Source organism: Macrotis lagotis, chromosome X (genome assembly GCF_037893015.1).
Source record: "Macrotis lagotis isolate mMagLag1 chromosome X, bilby.v1.9.chrom.fasta, whole genome shotgun sequence".
Taxonomy (NCBI): Eukaryota; Metazoa; Chordata; class Mammalia; order Peramelemorphia; family Peramelidae; genus Macrotis; species Macrotis lagotis.
Window position 1 is genome coordinate 502,762,706 of NC_133666.1, and position 26,962 is coordinate 502,789,667.

General features: G+C 37.3%; 1 protein-coding gene and 1 long non-coding RNA gene across 6 annotated transcripts in view; one reads left to right on the plus strand and one right to left on the minus strand.

The window, feature by feature from the left end:
• SLC66A2 (solute carrier family 66 member 2) overlaps positions 1-18,138 on the minus strand; it is a 215,025-nt gene extending 196,887 nt beyond the window's left edge. The window contains exons 1-2 of one of the 5 annotated variants that reach the window (XR_012472121.1): positions 17,569-18,138; positions 4,967-5,100 (exon numbers count right to left, since the gene is read on the minus strand). Coding sequence is in view for 4 of the 5 variants with exons in the window: in XM_074204701.1 (XP_074060802.1) it covers positions 4,967-5,100; positions 17,569-17,771 (337 nt within the window). In the remaining variant the exon portion in view is untranslated. The remainder of the gene's footprint in view (positions 1-4,966; positions 5,101-17,568) is intronic. The other 4 variants (XM_074204701.1, XM_074204702.1, XM_074204703.1 and 1 more) reach the window with 4 other exon arrangements.
• Positions 18,139-18,794: 656 nt separating this feature from the next.
• Positions 18,795-19,663, plus strand: LOC141501361 (uncharacterized). Its single transcript, XR_012472217.1, has 3 exons — positions 18,795-18,940; positions 19,109-19,159; positions 19,347-19,663. It is a non-coding gene; the product is annotated as an uncharacterized LOC141501361 (long non-coding RNA).
• Positions 19,664-26,962: the final 7,299 nt, after the last annotated feature.

Here is a 26,962-nt window from a genome sequence, read left to right on the forward strand (position 1 = left end):
GATCAACTAGCAGATTCTCTACTTTCTTGTTTCCCTCAATCCATCCCCAACAAAATTCTCCTCTCTAAAAGAAAATAATCTCTACTTTCTCATACTCTGGAATTCATCATGGGTTTAGGCAGGAGGGGTCAATTCCATGTTGGAATCAACCTCATGTATCATGATTGAAGACAATTTCAAAAATAAAATATATTATTTTTTCCTTTCCACTACAGTCAGTTTCTCTCAGGCTAATAAGACCCTGGAAAGAATTCAGGTGGGAAAGTACCATCACAAAGATCATTACCACCACATTTATTTCCCATCAGTTAGCTGTCCAAGTCTGTTGGAGAATCCTCCAACACACAGGATGTTTCTCGACTGAATTCTCATTAATACTAAAATAAAAGCCAAGAGAATCCATGAAATGATGTCTTAAAACATCTCATTAAATTATCATACCTTTTTCTTTTGACTTCTGAAATCCCAGCATGCAAAACCTTACGGACAGGGGACATTCAACAACTAACTCAGCTGACAGTAAGATGAAGGTTGTACAGAGAAGAAAGAATCTAAGTGACTTAGAACTAGTCATGTCCTCTTATATGCTACTAAAAACATCTGGAGCAAGAGTTCTTAACCTGGAATCCATGAGCTTGTTCTTTTTAAAATATATTTTGATCACAGTATTTCAATATAACTTAATTCCTTTGGAATCCCATGTATTTTCTTTTATGCTTTTAAAAACATTACTCTAGGGGTGGCTAGGTGGCGCAGTGGATAATGCACCGGCCCTGGAGTCAGGAGTGCCTGGGTTCAAATCCGGTCTCAGACACTTAATAATTACCTAGCTGTGTGGCCTTGGGCAAGCTACTTAACCCTGTTTGCCTTGCAAAAAACCCTAAAAAAAACCAAAAACAAAACAAAACAAAAAAAAAACATTACTCTAATGGGGAACCAGAAATTTCATCAGACTGCCAAGGGTCTATGTCACAAAAAAGGTTAGGAACTCATGCTGTTCAACTTTGTGTTCTATACTCTTTCACAATTTGATCTGCAAAGAAGAGTAGTTCTTTGTCTTCTATAAAATCAAAAACTACTACTCTCTTCAAATGTTAAGGCCTTCTTCTCCCCCATACCCTTTTCTTTAGAAAGACTGGCTTTCCTATGGAAATCTTTAGCTAGAAAGGTTTCCAACAACTTATGCATGCATTCAGTTCAATAAGAGCTTCACCTTTCCACCAAGTCCATTCATCAGTGACTCATTCAGGTAGAAGTTGGATAATGGGTTGAGGAGATGGGTCTGAGAAGGCCACTTTTCAGAAGAGAAGCAAACTTCTCAGAAGAGAAGCAGAAACATAGGAAGAGAAAACTGATGCTGATGAGTTTGTCTGACTCAATACTTTGAAGATAGATCAGGTTACAAAATGGCTAGCCTAAATTCAAAACTGCATTTTGGTCAGTTTAAAATAAAGTGTTCCTACTGAATTGTGGCCCATTTTTCTAAATTGATACATGGAAATAGAGCAAGACATATTTCTGTTTCTCCGTAGAACTTATTATGAGCTCTGCCTTTATTTTACAAAGTAGACACTGAAGATCAATTGCTGATTTAATATGAATTCACAATTGACAACTCAACATGTTTTCCCTACAGTCTTCAATACATCTAAATTTCTGAATAGAAAGTAAGTTTAAAAGTTAAAATTTCAAATTTTGTGTTAATTCATCCAAGTAACAAAAAAGTTCGTGAGTTAAAAATATTTCATGATTTTTATATCTGCTTATGCTTGACTTGTGAGTGATTTAAACCTGTCACAACAGTCCTGAATATATTTGGGTCAATATTTGACAGAATAACTGCAAACATCAATAAATTATCAATTTTAGTTTTTGTTTTGAATCAAAATACAACACCTCTTCTTTATAGAAGTGTTTCCAAAAGAATTATGACCTAATTTCTTGGTAAATTTTTTTCAACAAGATCTTCTGCTAAGAGAAAACCAACAAACAAAAAAAAAAATATTCTGCAAATGTCAAGTCATCTTTCACTTCACTCATGTCTAGGTTTGTTGCCTTAGAAGCAACTAGGCTGAAAAGTATGCCAAGCTCCAAACAACTATATAAGGGGCAATTAATGCTTGGGACTAGGTTCTCTGCAGTATTCAAACAGTTCAGTAAGGATATATAAATGTTTAATTTTACTATATCTTCCTATTCAGTTTCAGAAATCTGCTTCCTTGGTTACCTCACTTTTTTGTTGTTGTTACTATTAAACCCTGGATGCTGTTTCAGATAAGGCAATGACAGCCTGTTTCTAATCATTTCAGACACAGTGGACAACATAAACCGCAAGCTATTTGCCTAGTGTCATTGGGTACAAACAGACTAAGGTTTTTGTGTTATTTCCCTTGGTGATGACTAATCTGGTTACTAGGAGAGTCTATGCCTTGGCCTCCCCATGCCCTGCTAATGGGCAACCTGATCATATTTCAGGCAGTTACATGATTGTTGGCTGGAAACCCAGTGGGTCCTGGACAGTCAAAGTCTACAAGGGTCATGGAGCAGGGTGAAATAGAAAAATAAAATAAAAGGTACAAAAAGAAGTCCAAAAGGAAAATCAAAATTATCAAGGCAGAGATTTAAATGCATAAGTCTCTTGAAAGGTTTTTAGAAAAAACTAGGAGCTTCATTCACCTTTTATTAATACCTTTGCTTGCTTAAGAGAATTAGTGATATAATAAAGTTGACCTTATTTTCATCTTGTACAACTATAAACAAAATTCTTCATTTTTAAAAATCTGAGGGGGGAAAAGGGTCTTATTGATCAGCCAACAGAATTAATGATAATCTTTACTATCATTAATAGCTCTAAGGATACTGAATTTAGAAAATACCTACCCTATCTTTCACTAAATCTATGCCAACCTAGGTTGACCAAAGATTTCTCTTAATTAAAAAAACAAAAGTATGGAAAGAAAAAAAAAGTAAAGAGTAAGTTCCAGTGAATAAACCAGGATCATCAGGAATAGAAATTAAGGGATACCCAGGCAAAAGGTCACCCCAGACAATTCCAAACTGAGAAAAGCTTCATAAAGCTCAAATTCCTAGGAAAAGAAATGCACTAGAGGAAAAAATGGCTTCCTACTGAGGACATCCAAAACCTAAGATCCATATCATAATGGGGAATAAACAAAATTTCAAAGTATGGTAAAAACACAGAAGAAAAATAAAAACAGTACTCTACAACTGTCAGAAAAGTCAACATAAAGTTTTTTAATAGTTCCACAGAAGAAACCAACATTTCTTATAAAGAAAAATGGAAGTGCTTTACTTTGCACTTACAGGATTATAACAGTAGCACAATAATTTGCTAAAATTTTAAAATTGCAGCCTTGCAGTTAGGAAGACCTGGGTTAAAAATTCAGTTTCTGACATACACTGACTGTGAGACCCTGGGCAAATCAATTAACCTCTTGACCACTGTAAAAAAGAGGTTCTTAACTTTTTTATTGTAATCATGGACCCTTTTTGCAGTATGATGAAACCCAATGTTTTAAAATGTATATAATAGGGGGGGATGGGGGAGGGAAGTAAGATTGGGGGAAAATTTGTAAAAATCAAATAAAATCTTTAGTAAAAGAAAAAAATAAAATGTATATAATAAAGCATGTAGATTATAGAAACTAATCATACTAAAGACATCAAAATATTTTTTTCAAAAAAGTTCACATGATCAAGTATGATAGACTTATCTCTTCTTAGCAATACAGACAATTCTAAAAAAACTTGTGATAAAAAATGTCATCCACATCCAGAGAAAGAACTATGAAGTCTGAATACAGATCAAAGCACACTACTTTTACTTTTTTATTTATTTTTTCTTTCTAGGGGGTTTTCCCCTTTGTTCTGATTTTTTTTCACAGCTTGATTAATATGGAAATACGTGTAACATGCCTGTGCATGAATACCCTATATCAGATTACTTACTATCATAGGGAGGGGGGAGGTAAGAGTGGGAAGAAGAAAATTTTACAAAAACTAATGTTAAAAACTATCTTTAAGGGGCAGCTAGGTGGCGCAGTGAATAGAGCACCTGTCCTGGAGTTGGGAGATCCTGAGTTCAAATGAAACCTCAAGCACTTACTAATTACCTAGCTGTTTGATCTTGGACAAGTCCCTTAACCCCATTGCCTTGCAAAAATCTAAAAAAACAACAACAACAACAAAAAACTATCTTTACATTTAATTGTAAAAATAAATACATTAAAATTTTTAAAAAAAGAAAATTCCAAATTTTCTTATTAAAACAAACACATACACATACAAGTTCACAGACCCCAAGTTAAGAACCCCAGTTCTTATTTATAAACTGCAGAGAAGGTACTAATACACTTTGGTAAAGGAAGATTCTTTGCTGGTGTTCCTGCTATAGTAACACCACAGACCAAAAAAATAAATGAATTGGTTAGCCCTACTTCCAATTTGACCAGAAATATGCCTATGTACATAGAACACATTAACCTACAACCAGAAAATCAGACTGTATTTGCAGAGGCTACACAATCACGAAAACAATGGTAATAGCATTTAATGAAGTACCTTATTTACAGGCTACACCTGCGGTTAGTGAGATTCAATCATTCTTTAGTCTGCCTAATTGACCTTCAACCTTCACTGACCTAGAAACTTAGCCAAAAAACACAGCTGAAAAGTAATACATTCCCTTTTCTAATTCAGTCTTAAATTTACATGAAACAAAGGTACATGCCATGCTGAATTTCCCAGAATTTGGACATAATTATCATTTGAAGAGATGTCGGCTTTAGCCATTATTAAACCTACTTTTATAAATTAGTGATAGGAAATTAGCCTTCGAGCATCAATGGCAGGTGGCCATAAGGAGCAAGAAGACATAAAAGTTTTTAGGTAATCCAGATGACAATTTCTATATAAAGACAATGATAACTAATTATTAATCACTAACCTGCAAAAGAGCGACGTTTTAAATTCAGCTCATTTGTCACTCGAACTTCAGTACATAGTTTCAACATCAGTAACATAGTAAAGATCATGACAATGCTTTGCCAAAGAAGAGGAGATTCGAAATGCCTTCCAAACCTGGGGAGATAAAGAAAACACATCAGAAGTCATCAAGTCACAAGCAACTAATTTTTCCCCATTACCCTCCACTATTTCCAAACTTTTTCATTAATAGTGGTACTCATGACAGCTATAAACTTTGGTAAGAACACCTAATTACTTTAGAGGAGGAACTTCTAACCCTTTTTGTGTTATGGACCCTTCTGAGAGTCTGGGAAAAACCTAAATTTTCCTCAGAAAATTACTTGGACTTTGCCACACTTATAACAGAAGAAATGCTAAATTTCAATTAGAACTTGATGGAAATAAAGATAAATGTTTTCCCCCCATTCAAATTCACAAACATTCCCCCTCCCCCTCCCAGATCTATCTACCTGCCTCCTGTGAGTCTGTGGACATCCAGTTAAGAAGCTCTACCTAAGAATGTTATAATACACTTGGCCTTAGAAGTGGATTCACTGGGAACACCACAGAGTTTAAAGCTGGGAAAAGACCTCAGATCATCTGATTCAACCCTTCCCTTTTATATAAGGGAAAAATAGAGGCAGAGGAAAGTTACAAGGTCAAGTTACTTTCCCAAGGTCACACTGGTAGTAACAGAACCATAATTTCAATTCAATTCTTCTAACTTCAGAATATTTCTGTCATGTTACAGTTAAGAAGTGTGCTGGCATTGGAATCTGTAAGACTCAGGTTAAAAATTATTCCATTTACTCTTACTGGCTGTATGACCATTGACAAATCACTTAATCTATCTAGGACTCAATTTGATCAAGTGTAAAATGAAGATGATACTATCTGTAGTGTCTACCTAACAGGGTTTTTGCAAGGTCCTAAAAAATAAAATTCTTTGTACTTTTAAAATTGGTACATAAAATGCCAGATAGCATTATTGTATTCCTTGTATTCTTTCCTCACAGTATCCATTTAAGAGAGAAAGGAAAAAAGTCTACTTCCTTTTACTATCCATGAAGACTCCCCTATAAAGTGGAGGTTTAAGTATATTGAGCTGGCCATTTTCTATATGACATATGAGTTCCCTGGACTACTTGCTGCTTTGTGATCATGTTTTCTATCTTTCCTTCTCTCTGTCATTGCCCTTGCTGCACCCCATTCCTGGGATGCTCTCTCTCTGAGAATCCTAAGTTTCCTTCAAGATTCAGCCTAAATTCCATGTTCTGGAAGAGATCTTCCACAGCTTCTCTGCTACCTCTTTGACTTCATGTATCTTTCATGTTCCTTTAGGGATATGTGTGTTTGTGTGTGTGTGTGTAGATATAGATATATATTGTCTCCCCCATAGAATATAAGTTCCCTGAGGGTAGGAACTGTTTTTGTTTTTTAGTAAATACTTAATAAATGTTTGCTGAATGATTGAAATACTCACACAGGGTATATCTAAGTTATCTAAAGTATAACATCTCAATACCTAATACTTATATCTAAATAGCTGGTTTTGTACTATTCACAATCCAGTCTCAGGTGTGACTTATGACTCTCACTAAACTCTTTGATAGTGTTATTGGTGGTGGTTATTTTCTTGTGGTAGTTTCATTCAGTTGTGATCAACTCTTCATGATCCCATGGATCCTATTGTCCATGGTAATTTTTTGTTCATGAAAAAGATACTGAAGTTATCTATCATTTCCTTTTCCAATGGATTATGGCAAACAGAAATTAAAAGCCTTGTCCCAGAGTAACATAGTTAGTAAATGTCTGAGTCCAGATTTGAACTCAGATCTTCTGGACTCTAGGTCTAGCAATCTAAACTGTTCCTACTCTGCTTAGAAAAGTTATAGAATCTCTGAACTGGAAGGGATTTTAGAAATCATCTAGATCAGTTCTTCCATGAGAAAACAAAGCTCCAGAAACCTAAGGTGACTTGTCCAAGGTCATACAGTAAATGACAATTAGGAACAGGACCCTAATTCTCCTGCCTGAGACATCTGCCTTTCCACAACTTCTATCCTCTTCAAGATCCCCTTTTATGTAACAGAGAGGGAAGCAACTGGGTACTCAAAATAGAGAAGTCTCTCCTGACTGACAAGACCAGGAGTTCCAAATGATTATGGTCTTGTTTCCTATGAATTACACATACAGGAAAACCTCTTTATGAACAGCTGCCTCCAGCCTGAACAACACAAACAATTGGTAAGGCTGCCAAGTAATGACAGCTGTTTAGAACTCCAGAAAACATGAACTGAAAGAGCAAGATAAAGTGACTATCACACAAACATACATTCATTCAGAATTTATCAAATTCCTACCATGCACAAAAAAACTACATTTGGCATTAGGGAAGATGCAAAACTTAAATAAACATAGTTCCCCCCCCCAAAAAAAAAACATAGTCCCTTCAGGGGTCCAAACACCATTAACCATAATACACATTACGGGGCAGCTAGGTGGTGCAGTGGATAGAGCACTGGCCCTGGAGTCAGGAGGACCTGAGTTCAAATCCAGACTCAGACACTTAATAATTACCTAGCTGTATGACCTTGGGCAAGTCACTTTACCCCATTGCCTTGTAATAAAAACCAAAAAAAAAAACCCACCATAATAACACATTAGGACAGAAATACAATAAGAGAGCTACAAAGTGTTACATCAGTCAAAAGGTCATCACTGGTCTCCATGGGCATTCGACTATCAAAATGACACCAGCCTATAAACTTCATGAGACTACAATCCATCTCTTACCTTTATGAGGTTAATCCCCCCTCCAAAACCTTAACACTAACAGTTCTCTGAACATAAAAAGTCACTAATAAATGTGACAAAAGCTTATTAGATTGCATAACTCCCTCTATCAGTGCAGTTAGCTGTCTTTCCTGCTACATATAGTCATAGAGAATTGTCCAAGACTACTGACAAGTTAAGAGATTTATTAGGTCAATAAATCAGTCCCAGGATGGATTTGAACACAACTCTGAGGCCAGCTACTCTCCACTAAGCAAGTTGCCTCTCTTGTAATTGAATTAAGAAATCTAAATTAACCCATATAGTCCAAACACAAGTAGAGCAGATGTGTCCTCTATGGTTTGGTCATCCTTATGATCCAGTTCATGTTAATTTAGTTTACTCCACTATCTCTCTCTCCTCTGAACTTCATAGAATTATTGAGTTGGAAAAGAATTCAGGGGCCCATTGACATGCCATCCCCTCACTCTATAAATAACTGAAAAGTAGTCATACAATTTTTATTTGAAGGTCTTTTAAGGAGTTTGCTACCTTTTGAGAAAGCACATTTTATTTGTAATACCTCAACTAAAAGGATCACATTATCAATAGAACTCAAAATTAGTAGAATAATCCCAGTTCTGGTTTGAAAGATAGTCACTAGTTCAGTCTTACAAATTTACTAGTTCTATGTCAAAAAAAAAGTATCTACCTAGGAGACAAACATTATCCAATAGATTAAAAAAAAATCAAAGCATAACTAGGCAATTTTCAAAGGGAAGAAATCCAAGCTATCAAAAACCATATGAAAAAGTGTTTCAAATAACCAATAATTAAAGAAATGACAATTATAACATCTCAGACCCATCAGATCAGCAAAGATGAAAAAAAAAGGAAGATGACACATGGTGGAGGAGAAAGAACACTTAAAGCACTGTTGGTAGATTTGTGAAAGTCATTCCCTGAAGTAAATTGGAACTATGCCCAAAAACATCACTAAAATGTGTTTACTTTTTGATCCAACTGTATTACAATTAAAGAGAGACTCAAAAAAGTTCAAAGAGGAAAAAAGATACAAAAATACTGATAATAGTTCTTTTGTATGGCAAAAAATTAAAAATTAAAGCTTAATGGGGAATGGCTGAACAAATTATGACATGTTAACATAATGAAACATAATTGGATCACAGACATATAATTTCAGAGATCTCTAGGAAGACAGACATGTGTGAACTGATAAAGAACGAAGTGAGTAGAACCAAAAGAATATCAAAGAACTCTGGTTGGTGAATGACCAACTATAATTCCAGAGAACTGTTGATGAAGCATCCAACTTACCTCCTGACAGAAAGGTGATGGATTCAAAATTCAAAATGAATAGTTTTAGATATGAAAATATAGAAATTTGTTTTGTTTAACTATGCATACTAAGCTTAAGGCTTTTGCTTTTCTTCCCCTGGCATCCAATTAGAAGAGGAAATATAAAGGATAGTATCCCCCCTCAAAAAATGAGAAGAAAATAGGAGAAAGGTTAGAAAGAAGCAGAGACAAGCATCACAGCTTTGACTTCACATGCTTAATTATACACCTAAAAAGAAAAGCAAGTTCTACAAAATAGAGTCACAATTTCATATGAAATTTGTCCTTTGCTGCACAACATTTATAGAAATGTTCATATCTTTTGTTAAGTACAGGAATTTTTTAATTCAGAAAAAAAAAAGATGGCAAGAACTCGCCTCTCCGTGCCTTATCTGCAAAAGTAGGCTAATATCATACCAGTCCTCTCTCCTTCCTCCAAGTACATCATAATAGACTTATCCAAGAACATGTAACATTCACTCCCCACCAAAAGCAAAACCTAAAGGAAAAGAACTATATTTTTTTCTCATAGTATCCTTAGAGCCCTTAAAGTGCTTAATAAACATTTGTTGAATTGAATTATCCTACCTATCCAACCAGCAAGATAAAATCTACAAAAGAATTCCCACCCCTTAAAACACAATACACAAAGATAGCTAAGACAAGATTTAAAATAAGCCCCGCCCCCAAATCACACATGCACAAATTCTACAGTATTTGGATAAAAGCCTACAGGATTTTTAAAAAAATAAATTCTATGACCCTTTTTTACCAATCAAGTAACTTTAAAAACACATAATGAAGTCAGACAAATATTGTTTAAGATTTCTGAGAAAAGGAAAGTCTGACTGCTCAAAAGAGGCTACTTTCTCAAAATTCCCTTCATAAGAGAGCAACAGAAATAAAAAAAAACCCAGAAACTCTCAAAGCAAAGGACCTCAAAAGACAAGGAGTTTAGAACAAGAACAATGAAAAAGAGCAAAAGTTCTCAATATGATGAGTTTTCTTAAAAAAAAAATCTAATGTCAGAAGGAATATTAACAATAAAAGGAAGTGGAGTTGGGAGAAAGTATCTTCACTTTCTTTGCCTGATACTAACAAGAAAATCCCTATCCTCAAAAAGTTTACATTCTGTTGGAGGAGAAAGCATTAAACATATACAAAGTATATACCCAGTAAACATAAGGTAATTCAGCTGAGATGGGGAAGGTATGAAAATCAGAAAAGGGCTCAAGGAAAAGTCCCTGGAGCTAGAGGGCATGAAGTGTGCTTGTGAAAAAGTACACTGACAGGTAAAGCAATTTTACACATAGAAGGAATATCAAGTAAATAAGCCTAGAAAAACAGGCTACAGTCAGATTGTGACAGGGTTTAAATGCCAAACAGAGGAATATATATTTTAGTCTAGAGGGAACAGGGAGCCAGTGGCATGCTTTAAGCATGGGGGAAGGGAGACTAGCATGATCAAACATGTACTTTAGCAATACCACTTAAATGAATGTGCCAGCATTCTCAATCTGACCAATTTAAGAATATTTGCCAACATTCTCATTCTGACTAACCTGAATCCCTACCCACACAGAACTCAAAATATCTGTGAGTATGAAGTTGTAACATAACTTCTACAACTGCCAAGGGAAATTTGCATTATAAATCAGATTCCTGCTTGCCTTCTTCTCCCTCCTGGTAAGCCCTGGCAGAAACCATTTCACTTTGAGGAAGGGAAGTTTGTAGGGTATTCACACTAGCAGCATAAACAAATAGCACTTCAGGAAAATAAATGGTCACTGAAAGTCTTCTGAAAAATGACAAAGAGGAAGACCCATTGCCAAAGTAAATAAAAGCTAAATCAGTACATATTCAGGAGGACATAGTCCAGAGCTACTGAACTACATACAGCCTTTGAGGCAAAGGACATTAGGCAATGTTTCACTGACAAACCATAAGACCAGGTCTGCCTATTTAATAGAGATAGAACCTTGAGTGCTGAAGCTGTTCTCTACAATTACATATGGCACCAGCCAGTAGAACCAAAAAGGTCTTCAAATCCTTTTCAGTTCACTTGCCTCAATATCTACTTAAGTCCTATTCTCTACAATAGTTCCCAATGGCAGGCTAGTTTTCCACAGCTGAGGGTAAACCTTCAGAAAAAGGGAAAATGATAAGAAACTAAAGGAAAAACAAACAAACAAACAAAAAAAAAAAAGACTACCAGAAAAATGTTTAGAAAAAGAAAGGTCAAAAATTTTGGAGTTAACAACAAACTGGAAATCAAGTGGGCACCTGGAAAATGATTATATACATTGTGTTTGTTATGTGACATTATGGAATATTATTTTTATATGAGAGAGAAAAATAATCAAAGAAACTTGGCATGATTTGTCAGAACTCATGCAGAACAAATTAATCACAAACAAGATATATACAAAATGGCTGATAACATTCTGACAACAGAGAACTGAAACAATACCCTCTCCCCATCCTAAAGAGAAGTGGGAGGATCATAGGTTCAGAGCATGGCATAACTGTCAGACATGGTCAATGAGTCTATTTTGTTTAGTTTTACCTCTTTTTTTATAAGGGAAAGAATAGTAAGAAGTTATCTTCAAATGACAATAATATTTTAAAAATAAAATTAATTTCTTTTTTAAAGAAAATAAAGTTTATAAACATTCTTAGATGGGATTTGATCATCAAAAATAAAAATAAGAGTTCAACATTAAGAAAGCAATTAACATAATTAATCATTAAAAACAAAAACATCCAAAAACCATATGATCCACAAATATATAGATTAAAGCTTTTGATAAAGTTCAGCCTGCATTTATGCTAAGGGGAATAAAAGCCCTAGAAAGCAAAGGCAAAAGTTTTTTTAAAAAAAAAAACCATGATAAAACATATGTAAAACTAAAAACTAATTACCATAGTCATTGCAGGACTCTGTTCTGAAAGTTTATACTCCAATTAAAATAATGGTCTGACAAAAACAGCTAAGATTTGGGGGGGGGAGAAGAAGTTAGGCCACTGAGGTAAATATCTGATATATAGAAATAAAAGGGGGGGTGAGTTAGAGAACAGAGTCTAACTAACATTCACAAAGTCAATGTTCTTGACTATAGCCAAAAATCAACATTTACTAGAAACTAAGGGCTCATTTGAGGCAGGAATACAGATATAGCTCTCGATGTCTATAATTCTTCCCTTCCTCTTAGTTATACCAAAGAAAGCAAAGTATTCAAGAACACAAAAAGAAAAAGTAAAAAGTAGTATATCGAATGAAAAATGAAATCCTACTAATTAAGAAAGGTTAAGGAAACAGATTGAAAGGACAAATGTGGGCTTAATGACAGAAGAGATTCTGGGGCAAAAGTTGAGACAGTCTTAAAGAAGCTGAACAGACTCACAGAAAAAAGAATACAGTATGTTAATCCGGGATCTATTACCTTTTAAAAAATTTTTAAGGAGCAGACAGAGCACTGGTCCTGGAGTCAGGAGGACTTGAGTTTAAAATCTGATCTCAGATACTTTATAGTTACCAGGCAAGTCACTTTAACCCTATTACCTAGCAAAAATTAAAAAAAAATAATTTAAATGTATGTCAATGGAATCCTATGGAATCCTTTATAATTCTATGTATTTTACTTAATGCATTTAAAAATACTATTCCAATGAAGGGGTATATGAGCTTCAGTACATTTTCAAGATTCAAAATAAAAAAAAAGTTAAGAACAGTATTGTAGATGAAAAGTGAAAAAAAAAAGAAAAAAAAAGAAAAGTGAACCCTGTTTCTAGGGTTTCTAGTTCCAACCCTGCTACAAATTGGCTCACATGGCTTTGGATAAATCATTTGACCTCTGCAAAAACAAACAAAATATCTTGACAAAATAATATTAAATAAAATCTCTCTGATTCTATAATTTTCCAGATACTCCTTTAATTTCAGAAAATATTAATTTTGTAGTCAGATGGGAAGGCTGGAACCTAACATTAGATTGTTGATTATTAACAGGAGCAAAAGATGAACATGGGACTGGAAATACTGGAGTGACAGAACTGAGAGTTTAGTCCCAATTCTACTGCTAACTAGTAGCAAAATCCAGAAGAAATCATTATGACCTCTCAAATCCTTGGTTTCTTCAAATATAAAATGAAGGGGCTGAGGTAAAATGACAAAAATTTAATTAAGAATCAGAGAATGTTTATGCTAGAAAAAGACCTTAGTCAGTTCTTGAGCAGGGAAGGGACATGATCAATATAAATGATGCTTAAGATATTCTATAAAAGAGACTGTCAAATAGAATCTAGCACCTATTCCTTCTTAACTAGAAAACCTCATTTCTAGTTGACCTGAATATACGTGATTTTAATTCATTCTAAGCAAAAGAACACTCTTATTTTTTAGCTTGTGAAGATGCTCAACAAGGAATTGTGAATGTGTATTTTTTAAATTATTCCCATGCTAGATAGACACACTCAAACAATTTATATAATAGTAGAAAATTTAATGAAAAATCGATATCCTTGGGAATAGTGACCATGTATATAAATGATATTGAAAATTATTGAAGCATCATATAAAACATCGTAAATTATGAATATGAAGAATTCAGAGAATGTTGAGAATACTTGTATGAACTAATACAGAATGAAGCAAGCAAAAACAGTAGAATAACATACATAATGACCACAGTGATATAAAGGCAATCAGTTTGATGGTGAAGCATGCTGAGGCACTGAAAAGCAGATTATGATTCATTACAATTTATTTATGATCCAGGAACAGCTTCTTAGTTTGGAACTCCAATACAATCTTACTCATGACAGCAATTCCAGCAGTCTTCAGGTCTATCTTGACTCAGATTGTACCACAAAATAAAATAAAGTTAATTTAAAAAAAAAACCAAGTAACATGCAGAGTAAGACTATAAAATAAGTATCAGTTTTCCTTCCCAAAATCAGTAGGATTATAGAGATTCTACTCAATATCAGCTGACATTTACTATCTATGTGACCTTGGACAAATCAATTCGGTCTATTTCAGTTATCTCAACTCTTTAAAATGGAGATAATAAATACAACCCTTCCAAGGTTGTATTAAAGGATATAGAATTTGTAAGGAGTTTTTAGCACAGTGCCTAACTATAATAGATCCTTTAATAGAAGTTTGTTCCTTTCCTTTCCCCTTAACTGGGTGACTAAAAACTGATAGGATGTACTCTTGAAAGATGAAAGTTGTAGGCACAAAAGCACCATTCAGTTCATTGAGTCTATAATGCAAACCTGTATGGCAAGAATGGATCCAAATAAAATGAATATTTCTCCACACATCAATCAGCCTGAAAGCTTTGTAAAAGATATATCTACTGAGTCACCAAAATGATGCTACACATCTATTCACAGAAGACTTATGGACCCACTCCCCTCTTTAATATTAGAACCCAGTTCTAAGCAGCAGGATGTTACTATCTGAGGATAAAGCTCATTAATCCTTGCATTTAAAAGGGCTTCAATGGTTGAAGTTAAATTTAGATTGTGGTAGACAGCCTTTGTCATTGGTTGGTGGTTCTACCACTTCCTATCTCTACTTCCAGACTTTATATACCCACCCCCTCTATATCTCTTTTCATTTTTTTTAAGCTATCACAAGCTCCCAAGGTTTTACTTAGCTGTCCTACTGGCTTTAGATTTATACGTTTAGAAATTTGCTATGCTAAAAAAGAATACCGGGATTTTGTGCTATGAGCAGTTCCAGAAAAACTTGGGACAGATAAAAATAATGTCACCTCGGCAGGTTTTAAAAGACACAGGCTTAGATGGCATCAAATACCAAAGTTAGTTACAAAAACATTCAGAGAGTCCACTTTCACTGGATACTTTCTTTGCTTTCAGAGAGCTCTATCAATATATTAGAATAGAAACTAAGAATTGATTTCCAATCCAATTTTTGTAGGTTCAACCTCTGGTATAGTAGTTATAAAATAAATGTACTTGGATTGAAATAAATTTTAAAGTACACTCATACTTTAGAAGTTTTCAGGTGTCCTTTTAATATAGAAATACAAAATAGTAAAAGCTAAACTACTTCTAGGAACAAGTCAGGGCAAGCTCCCATGATGCTTAAGCACTAAGCAGTCTTAGTAAATTGTGTCTACCCCCACCCTCTGATCTCCCAAAAATCTCAAAGTTGTTCCAAAAACAACTGAGCAAATGCCCAGTTGCCTTTTGAAATATTCTAATCCTGCTCAAAATTGCACACGGGGACTTTACCTGTCAATAACTGATAATCCCCACAGTGTATTCTCCTTTATTCTTCCCAGGGGCCACATGTCCCCCCCCAACATGATGACAGACATGACAAATCTCTCAGGTTACTTTGTGCTTTAGAAAGAAGTAAACTAAAGGAGTCATGAAGAGTCTTGTAGATCTAAGAAATGCCACAGCATTGACAGAAAATTAAAATCTGAGTTGAAGATATTTTTAAAAAAATAAAAAAAATGTTGATAATTTAAAGATTCCTGCACTTAACCAATACTTTTAGACAAAGATGACTATGTGGCTCTTCAGGATTTGACATGAAGTGGATCATTCTTAGAATGATTTTTCAAAGTATTACATTAAAGTTTAAAGTAAAATATCACTTAGCCCTACTTTCAATGCTCTCAACAAGAAAACTAATGAAAGGACCAAGGGGAAAAACTCACTTTCCCAAGGTCACACAGGATTTAAGTAGCAAAACAGAGATCTGAACCAGATTCTGGGATTCCATAACTTCTTTCCATTATAAAATCCTGCACCTTGCCAAAAAATGTATATTTTTTAAATGGAAAAGAGTTTGAAGTTTTTTTATTTTAGGCAATCTCAAAAAATTTTTATTAAAAACCCACAATCTGGTTAAAACCAGCATGTTTTACACAATTATAATATTTCAAAGAGTCTTATTATAATGCAAATTATAGTTTACAAAAGTGCTTTCCTTGTTTAAAATTAAAAATTTATTGACTAGTCAGTCACAAAGATTTGACTATTCAAACTTAAATTTGGGGATATTCACTGTTGGCTGATCTTTCACTCTCTCCCTTCTTACTGTTTTACTCACACCACTTTTTATTCCAATCCCCATCAACATACTCAGAGTAAATAACATTATCAGAAACAATTACATTTGGGGCTCTGCTTCCTTTCAACATTTACCTTAATTGGAAATCACTTCAGAAAGAGATGAGTCAATGTGAGACCATTCTCTGGTCAAAGTCAAATTAAAGCAGAAAAGGAAGGAATGGAAGGAATCTTTTAAATGTAGTTTTTACTTATGTTGCACAAGCACTTGTGGTGACTTATCATCAGCCCGGCAGCTATGCCCCCCCAAAAAACCCCATGAGCTCCATAAGAATATACTCAAAGGAAGTACCAATTAGGCAAATCCTAGAGGTTCAATTTCTCCACCAAATCCCTCCTGAAAAAGAAGTAAAGAGAAAGGGAAGACAAACAAAACAAAGGCTTTACAATTTGACCATGGAATGTTCCCACTACCTATTCTTAGCTTTCTTCCCCCTAGATTCTGTTGTTGTTGCTTGTGGTCCAGCTCTTCATACCCCTCCCCCCTCTACCCCCCCCCCCCCAATATCATACTATTATTGTCCAGGAGGTTTCCTTGGCAGAGTTACTTGGGTGGTTTGCTATTTCCTTCTCCAATGGATTAAGGACACAGATGTTAAGTGATTTGCCCAAAGTCACAAAGTAGGAATGAGTACAGATTTGAACTCAGGAAGATGAGCCTTCAGGCCCAACCCAACACTAACCACAGAACCGCACAGCTGCCCTTACCTCTAGACATTTTCATTTAACTTTTTTTCAGGAAAGATATGCATGATCTTTGGCTCATCAATTTATAGCTCTGGGCTTTAGTTTTGTCATCTTCAAAATAAGACAATTAAACCAAATGATCTCTAAAAGATCCTTCTAGTTCTCAGAATCTATGATTCTTATGAGAATCATTTCAAACACTTTCAAATTACCTTCACTAACTGAAGGTTCCACAGTGTGGAATAATTCAAGTCAGCTCATCCAAAAATCATCATTATTTGGAATTAAGATGTTTAGCAGCAGCAGGAAATTTACGCACTCAATTCTCTTTGCTTTTTTGTTAAGCAATTTTCAAGTTTGCATCCTTGAACAGAAACTAACTGAAATTAAAGAACTCAGACCCAAGTCATATGAGTGGCTGGTTTGGGTTTGGATAATTTTAGACACAGGAAGAGATTGACTACAGATCAAAATAGCGTTAAAGCATAATTCACTAGTCGTTGACGTTGGGGAGGAAGTCAAGAGAGCTTAAATAACAGGGAAGTTGATTCAGTTTCTACAACATTTCATAATATTCCCATTCGAACAGTGCAATGAAACCTTAGAACCTAGTCTCACATAAACAAGAAAACCACCTGGACTTACCAGAACAGTATCCGTAAGATATTAGCTACTAACAACACTAGACACACATAAGTGGAAAATCCCTCAGCGTTCTGAGTTCTTTTGATGTCTCTGTACTGGGGTATGTATGGCACGACGCCTCCAAAGACCATGGCCCCCGAGGCGCTCCATGACACGATTTGGTGTAGGGGGGTGAAGAGCCACTGCAGGCCATCCGCCTCCATCCTGCCGGTCAAGGCTTGTCCCGAAGCCGCCCGGGCGCTGTCCGCGAGCCCCCAAGCCCCCTTCCCTTGTGGCTGCGGCCGGGGCGCTCTAAAGGCGCCCGGGCTCCTCCCCCGCGGCCCGAGTCATCCCGGCGCACGGCTGCCCCAGCGCTCGGACCCTGCGGAGGAGAGCGGGAGGGAAAAGTCAATAGAGAACTTGGGAGGAGTTCCGGCCCCACTCCGGTGTGCGCGCACACACATGCAAGCACACACACGCGTACACACATACGCGCACACACGCGCGCACACAGGTTACATAATGAAAGGTGTGTCCGGCACCCCCGGCGTGGGTCCGCTTCCCCGCACATGCGGTGCCGGCGCCCGGACCGCGGAGGAAGCCCCCGCCTCCGCCCCGCACCGGCACGGGCCCTCTGGGGGCGGGGCGCACCTGTCAGCGGCCGCGGCCGCGCCTCAGCCCGCGGAGGGGCGGGGAGGGGCGGCCGAGGCCCGGGCGGGGCTGCCCCCCCCCCCCCGGCGGACGCGCGGACACGCGCAGGGGCCGCGGCGCCGCCGCCTCCCCTCCCCCCGCCCCCGCCCCACCTACCCCGGCCGCCCGCCCGCCACCGGCGGCCCGAGCCGGCCACATCGCGCGGCGGAGACCCGAGCCGGCTCCGCGCGTCACGTGGGCCCGAGGCCCCGCCCCGCCGGCGTCCGCGCCGGGTCCTAGAGCCCGCCGCCGGCCGGGCGTGCGGGGCGGGGCGGGGCGGGGCGGGGGCCGGCCGCGCCTCCCGGCCTTCCGACCGGCCGCGGGCCGCAGGGCTCCCCGTGACCCCCGGCTCCTTCCAGGACCACCGGAGCCGGCCCGGGCAGCCGCCGCCCGCGCCCCGCGGCCCCGCCGCGGCTCACCTCCGCAGCCCGCGGCGGCCGTGCCGCACCGGCCCGGGGCAGAGCGCGAGGCCGCCGCCCCGGCACCGCCCCGGCTGCGGGCCCGCACCGCCGGCGCCCCCGCCGCTTCTGCCGGGTGGCCCTGCCGGAGGGCACCCCCCCCCAAACCCAGTTCACGTGATGCGTTCTTCTTGTGGCGGCATCACCTCCCTGACGCTGCGGCCCGAGGAGGGACCGGCGTTCCGTGTGCCCACTTAATGCGAGCGCGCTGTTGTGCCCGGGGCTGACCAGACAGAAGAGTTTGGGTAAAAACCATAGTTAGTGGAACGCCTTGAATGGGGTGGTGCGAGGTTTCCTAGACCCTTTGTATGAGTTATCTAATCCACCCTCACTTATCTCAGCCACAAAATAAGAGACCTCACCATTTCCAAAGCTCCTCTGATTCTCACAGTTTGATGGTTTTTTCTTTATAGGTTTTTGCAAGGCAATGGGGTTCAGTGGCTTGCCCAAGGCCACACAGCGAGGTAATTATGAAGCGTCTGAGGCCGGATTTGAACTCAGGGACACTTGCCTCCAGGGCGGGTGCTCTATCCACTGTGCCACCTAGCTGCCCACCACAGTTTGATTGTTAATAGAAGCATTTCAAACTCTTACATTTCCTCACTAAAACCCTGGGAGATAGGTGTTATTATTAAAATCTCCATTTTATAGATAAGCCATGGTACTCAAATCTCATCAGTACTCTGCCACCTCTGATTGGATCCTCTGAGTGGAAGACAGAGCTTCAACTCCAAAATCTCCATTTAAGGTGGGGCCCAGCATAGACTTCTCCCTTTTTCTATTATTTGCACTGCTTTGAGACTTGTTTTGGACTTAATCCTATTGGCATCATATTGACAAAACTAGAAAACTCTTCATATATTATCCTCCATTAGACTGGAAGCTTTAAGGTTGGGAACTACTTGTATCTCCAACATAATGCCTAGCACTTAATAAATATGTGCTTAATAAATGTTTATATACTATTTATTGACTATGCACTGCTCCAATTTTTAGAAAATTCTTCCCTAATTTGAACCAAAATCTGCTTCACCATGAAAGGAATCCTCTCCTTGTATGCATACATTCACTTAAGAGAGAGCTACTACAATCTTAGGCTGCAACTTCCATGTTAGGAAAATCAGAATTTAAAGTCACAGAAGAAATAAATAGAAAAAGAAGTGGTTTCTGACAGAAAATTAATCATAAATTTAGGTGTTGATAGGAAACTACTTCCATGATGTTTTCTTAAAAAAATATACCAGTGTTAAAGCTAGATTCTTTAGCTACTGGAAGGACCCTTAATAATAGTTGAGATTTGCCTTTAAGAGTATGTTCCCACTTAAGTTTCTCTGCAAACCTATGAGATAACTACTAAACACCATTTTTACACATAAAAAAAAAACCTAAGGCTTAATGAGATTAAATGGTTTACTCATTGTCACACAGCTAGAAAGTATCATAGAAAAGATCTGAATCCAAGTCTTTCTGAAGCTAAGTAGAGTAGCTTTTTTAGTATGCATTATTGCCATATCAAGGCCAACTCCTTCATTTTACAGAAAAGGAAACTGAGGGCCAGAGACAAAATGACTTGTCATTAGTAATGCAGGAAGTATGATTTTTCAGTGACACTAAAAAGCCACTTAACCTCATTGCCTTGCAAAAGTCAAAAAGAAAAATTAAAGAAAAAGGGAAAATAGCACTTTTAGACCATAAACCACAATAAAGCCACAGTCATCAAAACTATCTGCTATTGGCTAAAGAATAGAGAGATGGATTAATGAGACTGACTAGACAAGGAAGAGTCAGACAGAACTCAATAATCCAGTGTTTGATAAAAGAGGAAAAAGGAAATTACCTAAGGAAAAACTCCCTATTTTAATGAAAACTGAGAAAACTGGAAAGTGATCTGGTCTGACAGAAATTAAGTTTAGATTATTTTATACTACATTCCATAGTACATAGAATTGAAAATAATGTTTTTTTATTTAAGAGAAAGATATATATATATATAGTATAAGTATATATATATATATATATATATATATATATATATATATATACCTCTCATAGCTTTGGACAGAAGATATATTCTTACCCAAACAAGGGATTGAAACAATTACAAAGGTTAAAATAGCTTTGATTGTTTGACACTAAAAAGCTTCTGCTCAGGCCAACATTAATGCATCTAAAATAAGAAGTAGCCAAAAAGGAGAAAAAATTCTTTGTATCAAATTTCATATAGATCTAATAGTCATTCCCCAATATATACATGATCAGAGTATATTAAGTTTTCAAAAGAGCTGCAAAGTATTTCATAACAAAGTGACAAAAAATAATGTTCCATGCCATTAATAATAATAGAAATGTGAATCAAAATAATCCTGAGATTTTATCTGAAAATTTGCAAAAAGTGACCAAGGATGGCAATAGTCTATGCTGGGGAATAAACAGAAAAGAAAGGCACACAAATACATTTCAGTGGAACTGTGTTCAGTGGAAATGGTTCAGCCATTTTGGAAAGCAGTTCAGAATAATGTAAATAAATGCCCAACTAAAATGGCCATACAATGAACCAGAGACTCTTACTTGGCTTATATCTCAGAAAAACTACTGATAAGGAAAAAAGTCCCTGTATATTCCAAAATATTTTAACAGTATTTTTGTAATAATAGCTAAGTATTAGGAACAAATTAGATGCCCATCAGTTGTTGTTCAGCCTTGTCCAATTCTTAATGATGCCAGTTGGGGTTTTCTTGACAAAGATGCTGGAGTGCTTTGCCATTTCCTTCTCCAGTTCATTATACAGATGAGGAAACTGAGGTAAACAAAATTTGTCAGAGGTCAAATTTGGACTCATGTCTCCTTGATTCCAGGCATCCAGCTGCCCTTTCCATCAATAAGGGATGATTTTTAAAAGTTGGGCAGCTAGGTAGTGTTAATGGATAGGATATCAGGCCTGGAATCAGAAAGTCTTCTCTTAAGTCCAAATCTGGCTTCAGACATTTAACTAGCCATGTAACCTCAAGCAAGTCTCTTAGCCCAGTTTACGAAATCTGTAAAATGAAAAGGAACTGGCAAACCACTCCATAATTTTTGCCAAGAAAACCACAAAGGTGGCCACAAAGCCAGACAAATTGAAAAATAACTAAATAAAATGAATTGTTTAAATAAGTAATGGAATTTTATACAGTGTTGCAATAAATTATGTGTGACAAATTCAAAGAAGCATGGAAAAGATCGAAATGAACTAATGCAAAGTTAAATAAGCAGAACCAAGGAAAATATTCCCAATAGCTACATCAATGTAAATGGAAAGAACAATGATACCAAAAAATCAAAAGTAAATGTAAATACTTATAAAGATCAATTGGGATTCAAATGAAGAGAAGTTACTCCTTTGTGGAGGAGGGGGAGGAGTCCATAGATGTTACACAATGCACATGTTTTCAGACTTTTTCAATGTATTGATCAGCTGTGCTACATTTTTTCCCCCTCTTAAATGTGAAGAGATACATAGGGTTACCATGATGATGTAAGAAACAGAAAATATCAATTAAAACTATGCTCCAGGGGCAGCTAGGTGGCACAGTGGATAGAGCACTGGCCCTAGAAACAGGAGGACCTGAGTTCAAATGATGTCTCAGACATTTAATAATTGCCTGGCTGTGCTATTTCCCCGTTTTCCTTGGGGAAGTCACTTAACCTCATTGCCTTAAATAAATAAAAAAATTAAAAAAAAACTATGCTCCATATCTCTAACTACAGCTCTGCATTAGAACCATCCTGATATAAGTAAATTTATTTGACATGAATATCCAGCTAAGACTTAAAAAGGATAAACTTGCCTAGACTAGCTTTTGTGGGAGTTAGATTTCTCATTGTGAATCTTTTTCTGAATCTATGCTTGCTTACTCATTGTTGATTTCCCAAAGAGGGTGTGAAACAATGTAAGAAAAAGCTACTATAGAGTAAGCTATTTCACAATACTTTTTCTAGTTTTGCAAGTACCATATAGGAAAGGCATGAAAAGAGAATTGTTTCTGGAGGATTTGTTTCTGGATCTGGGGGTAGTAGCAGTAGGCTATAGGCTCAAAAAGAGTCATCAGTGTGATGAAGCAAAACCCCAAAAGGTAATCTTTTCTTAGGGTGCCTAAAAGGGACATAGACAGCTTAAGGAAGAGTAACACATCTAAAGTCTTGTGTTCAATTCTGGGCATTACATTTTAGAAAGAACATTGTTAAATTCAAGAAGTTGATATTTGTTCTCCTCGGGGAAAAGGGCAAAATTGAAAACAGTGGCCAGAAGCTGAAAAAAGCTTGATTATGGAAAGTATTTCTCACAAGTACAGTTCTGCAAATCCAGAAAAGGTTATTGGTAGTTAATATAATTATTATCTAATAATAGATGAAGGCTTTCAAGCAGAAGCTGAACAACTATTAAATATATACTATCTTTTTTGGATACAGGTTAGATTAGATGACTTCTGAGGTTTCTTCCAACCCAGACAAAACTGTGATTCTAACATTTTATTATTCTCTGATTCTAAAGAGTCCTTTAAATCAGCACAGGACCTAACCACCCCCTTCTTTAACCTGAGCTATGATGCTGCCATTATACTCCTGACTCAGCATTACTTAAAATTTCCAAATGGAATAATTTGAAATGCAAAGCTAGGTTTGTGAGGGAAATAAAATACAATGGAAAGAAACAGCAGCTGTTCTCAGATTGTTTCCTCTTAACCACATGTACTTACAGCTCTGAATTCTTCTTATTTTTTTTTTAAGAGATTGCTCTGGAATCTGATCCTCCATCTCTGATTATCAGGAACATAAGCTTTGATTTTCCTCTGGGAGCATCAGTGAATCTACAAAGCTTCTGATGCTGAGTCTCACTTGAATCTAAATGAATCCCCATGCCCCTTAATGCTAGTACCTTCCTTCTGTTTATTATTTTCAATTTATCCCATATATATATCGTATTGTACATAATTGGATATAATCTCCCCCATTAAACAGTGAGCTCCTGGGAACAAGGACCAGCTTTTCCCTTTCTTTGTATTCCTATCACTTAACCCAGCATCTGCTGCATAGTAGGAGTTTAATAAATGTTTAATAACTGATCCTACAGAATGAAGTTTACTTGTTTACTTCCTGAATATGTGGTAAACTGAGGGTGAATGAACTCTTGTCAGAAACAACACAGAATGGATTCTCAATTAGAAAAAGACTGGACTAAATGGCTTCTGAGATTCCTTTCAACTCAATTCTATAATTTGTTATCATTATTGATAATAATATTTGTTACAGCAAAAGCTGAAGGTCTACAAAGATTGAAAGAGAGAGAGACATTAAAATGTAACAGAGAAATCCACCAGATTCAATCTAGACTGTCATCACCCTGGAAATAATGGAAAGCTTAAATACCTAGATGATAAAAACTGTGACCAGAAGACAATGAATTTGCCTCACAGGCATAGATTGCAAAGGAGTCAACACAACCAGTCAATGAGGAACACACATTGTCCATCTCAGCAGCAGGGTGATCACTTTCCTCCTCCAGGTTTTCATCCTGTCTATCTCCTTCTTTGTCTTCTTTTCTGTATCTTCTAGATCATGCCCTCTAACTGCAGATGTCCCTTAGGGTTCTTTGTCCTTGATTCTCTTCTCTTTTCACTCTATACAAATTCAAAAAAGGACCAGTTAAGCTTGGTGTATGGAAAATATGGTAATCTCATTTGCTCCCATGGATTATCATCTCTAAACTGATGATTTTCAGAGCTATGTATCCTGCCCCATCACTTTTCTGACCTCTTATTTCCCATATCCAACTACCTTTCAGGTATCTCAAATAGGATTTCCAGTAGAATCTTAAACTAAAAATGTGCAAGACAGAACTCATTATCTTTCTCCCTAAATCCTCACCCCTTCCTACCTTCCTTACTACTATAAAAGGAAATATTATCCCAGTCCCTGAAGCTCAAAAGCTAGGTCTGTCACCTCACCATCTCTCACCCCCCACCATATCCAATCTATTGTCAAGGCCTGTCCATTTCATTTTTGCAATGTATCTCATATATGACCCCTTCTCTGTGACACTGCTACCCAATCTAACATTATCACCTCACACTTGGGCAATTATAATAGCCTACTGGTGATTCTTCCTTCCTCAGGCTTCTTGAAACTCCAATCCATCCTCCAGTCACTAAAGCAATTATGATTATCCTAAGCAAAGTCCAACACACACACACACACACACACACACGTGCCCACACGATCGCACAGAAAACTCTCAATTATAGTGTTTCCCTTTTGACTCTAAGTTCAAATGCAAAAATGCTTTGTTTCTCATTTAAAACTATTCATAATCTATCCTCCTCCTCTTACCTTTCTAGTCTCTTTACCCCTTTCTCCTTACCCCTTACTCCCCAATACACACTCTCAGATCTAGTGACATTGGCCTCCTGACTGTTCCATAAACAGTATACTGCATCTCTGTACTTCCAACATTTTCTTTGACTGTCCGGCATGCCTAGGACCCTGTTAATAAATATTTAGTGGTTGATAGCCTCATCCTGCCAAGACATCATACTCTAAGAGCAACAAACTCCAATGAGCAAATTCATTTGCTTTGCCATGTGTGTTCCCTACATAAGTGCCTCTCTACCACTGTTCTTAGTTTCTGCTCACTTTTCCCCTATATTTGAGGCTGAATGTATTTGAGGGTGCCCCCTTGGTGTTGGGAAGAAATAGTTTGTCAGTACTGTTCTTGCTAGGGTATTTGAATAAATAAATGGCTTTACTATAGAACTGAATCTTCTGGCTCATGGTGAAGGTAAAACACACTCTTAGGGGCTCATAAGCTCACACTTTAAGAAGACAGCTATCCCCAAGATTACTCTTAGAACATTTAAAATAGTCATTACCATGCCCCCAGAGAAAGGTAGTGGTAGTTCAAGTTGGTGAATAAACCCAAAGTGCTGTTATATCTTTAATAATTAATGATAAATCATTATTAAGTAAAAATGTTTTCAGAAGTGTCAACAATTAATCTGAAGAGTTCCCTAATCAACTTGCTGAGATTACAGGCTAGGAATCATTGCATAGAGGCAATGAAATATGAGCATGTCTATTGGTTCCAGTAACTAGAACTGCCTCCTGATGAGTGGAAGATGAGGAATCAGGTCCAACTCCATGACCAATAAAAGCTAGCTGTAAAACTCCACTTAGCTTTATTTTTTACTTTCTCTCACATCCCCCTTTATCCTTTATGCCTTTTTTCAAAATACATCAAAAGTAGGGGAGACAGCAGGGGAAGGAGGGGAATCTCTTTCTTCTTCCCACCTGAGTGTAGTGGAGGCAGCTTAGAAAGAAACATATGACTGTGGCTGACATATGTTTGCACACAAACTGAGAGAATAGATTATGGGCAATCTTTATGAACCCCACCTATGAGGGATATTTTCTAAGTCAGCCTGCTCCTTGAAGAAAAACATTTAGTGTGCATGGTTTTGGCAAATGGTTCTATTTGAAGAACTAAAAAAGGAACCACACTACTACAGGTTTGATAAGCAGGTCATACAGGCAATCTCCAAATTATATTAACCTCCCGGGGGGCATCTAAACCTCAGGATGATACTGCAAGTCCTGGGGAGAATGACTCTCAAAAAATGACAAAGTATTTTCCTGATAGCCACCCCCAAGTGTAGTTCATTGATGTCCTCTGAGTGCTTAATGTTTCATAACCTGTTCATGGGCTCTTTTGTGAATCTCTAGAGTCCTTTATTTCTCATGAATATTCTGTACAACTCTGCCTCACTTAAATCCAATTCACACAGAGACAAGACATTACTACATAATGTCATTGGTCCTGTCCTTGAAGGATAACAACTACAACAAATTATGCACTCAATATTATACACAGAGTTCCTATGCGGAAATTTGGACTTGCCCTCAAGAAGGAGGAAACAAGGTAAGAATCGTACCTTTATATTGGTAAGAAAATTGTGCCAAAGAGGAAAAAATTGGTTTTAGTCATCTCCAAAAACCAAAACCAGTTTATGAGCTCTGAATCTTTAGAGAGACAGGATGGTAGAGCAAGAGTTATATATAAATAAATTTCTGCTCTGAAACCTCATCATAGTATGGAAAGGAGCCCAAGTTCTCAAAGATTATCCCATGAAACAAAAATTCTGTCAGGTTCTACCATGGAGGAAAGATTATGAGTATGATCCTAGCAATATCCTGAGTCTGCTTTTCCAGGGCCTAAGTACTAAGAGTCTCATTAC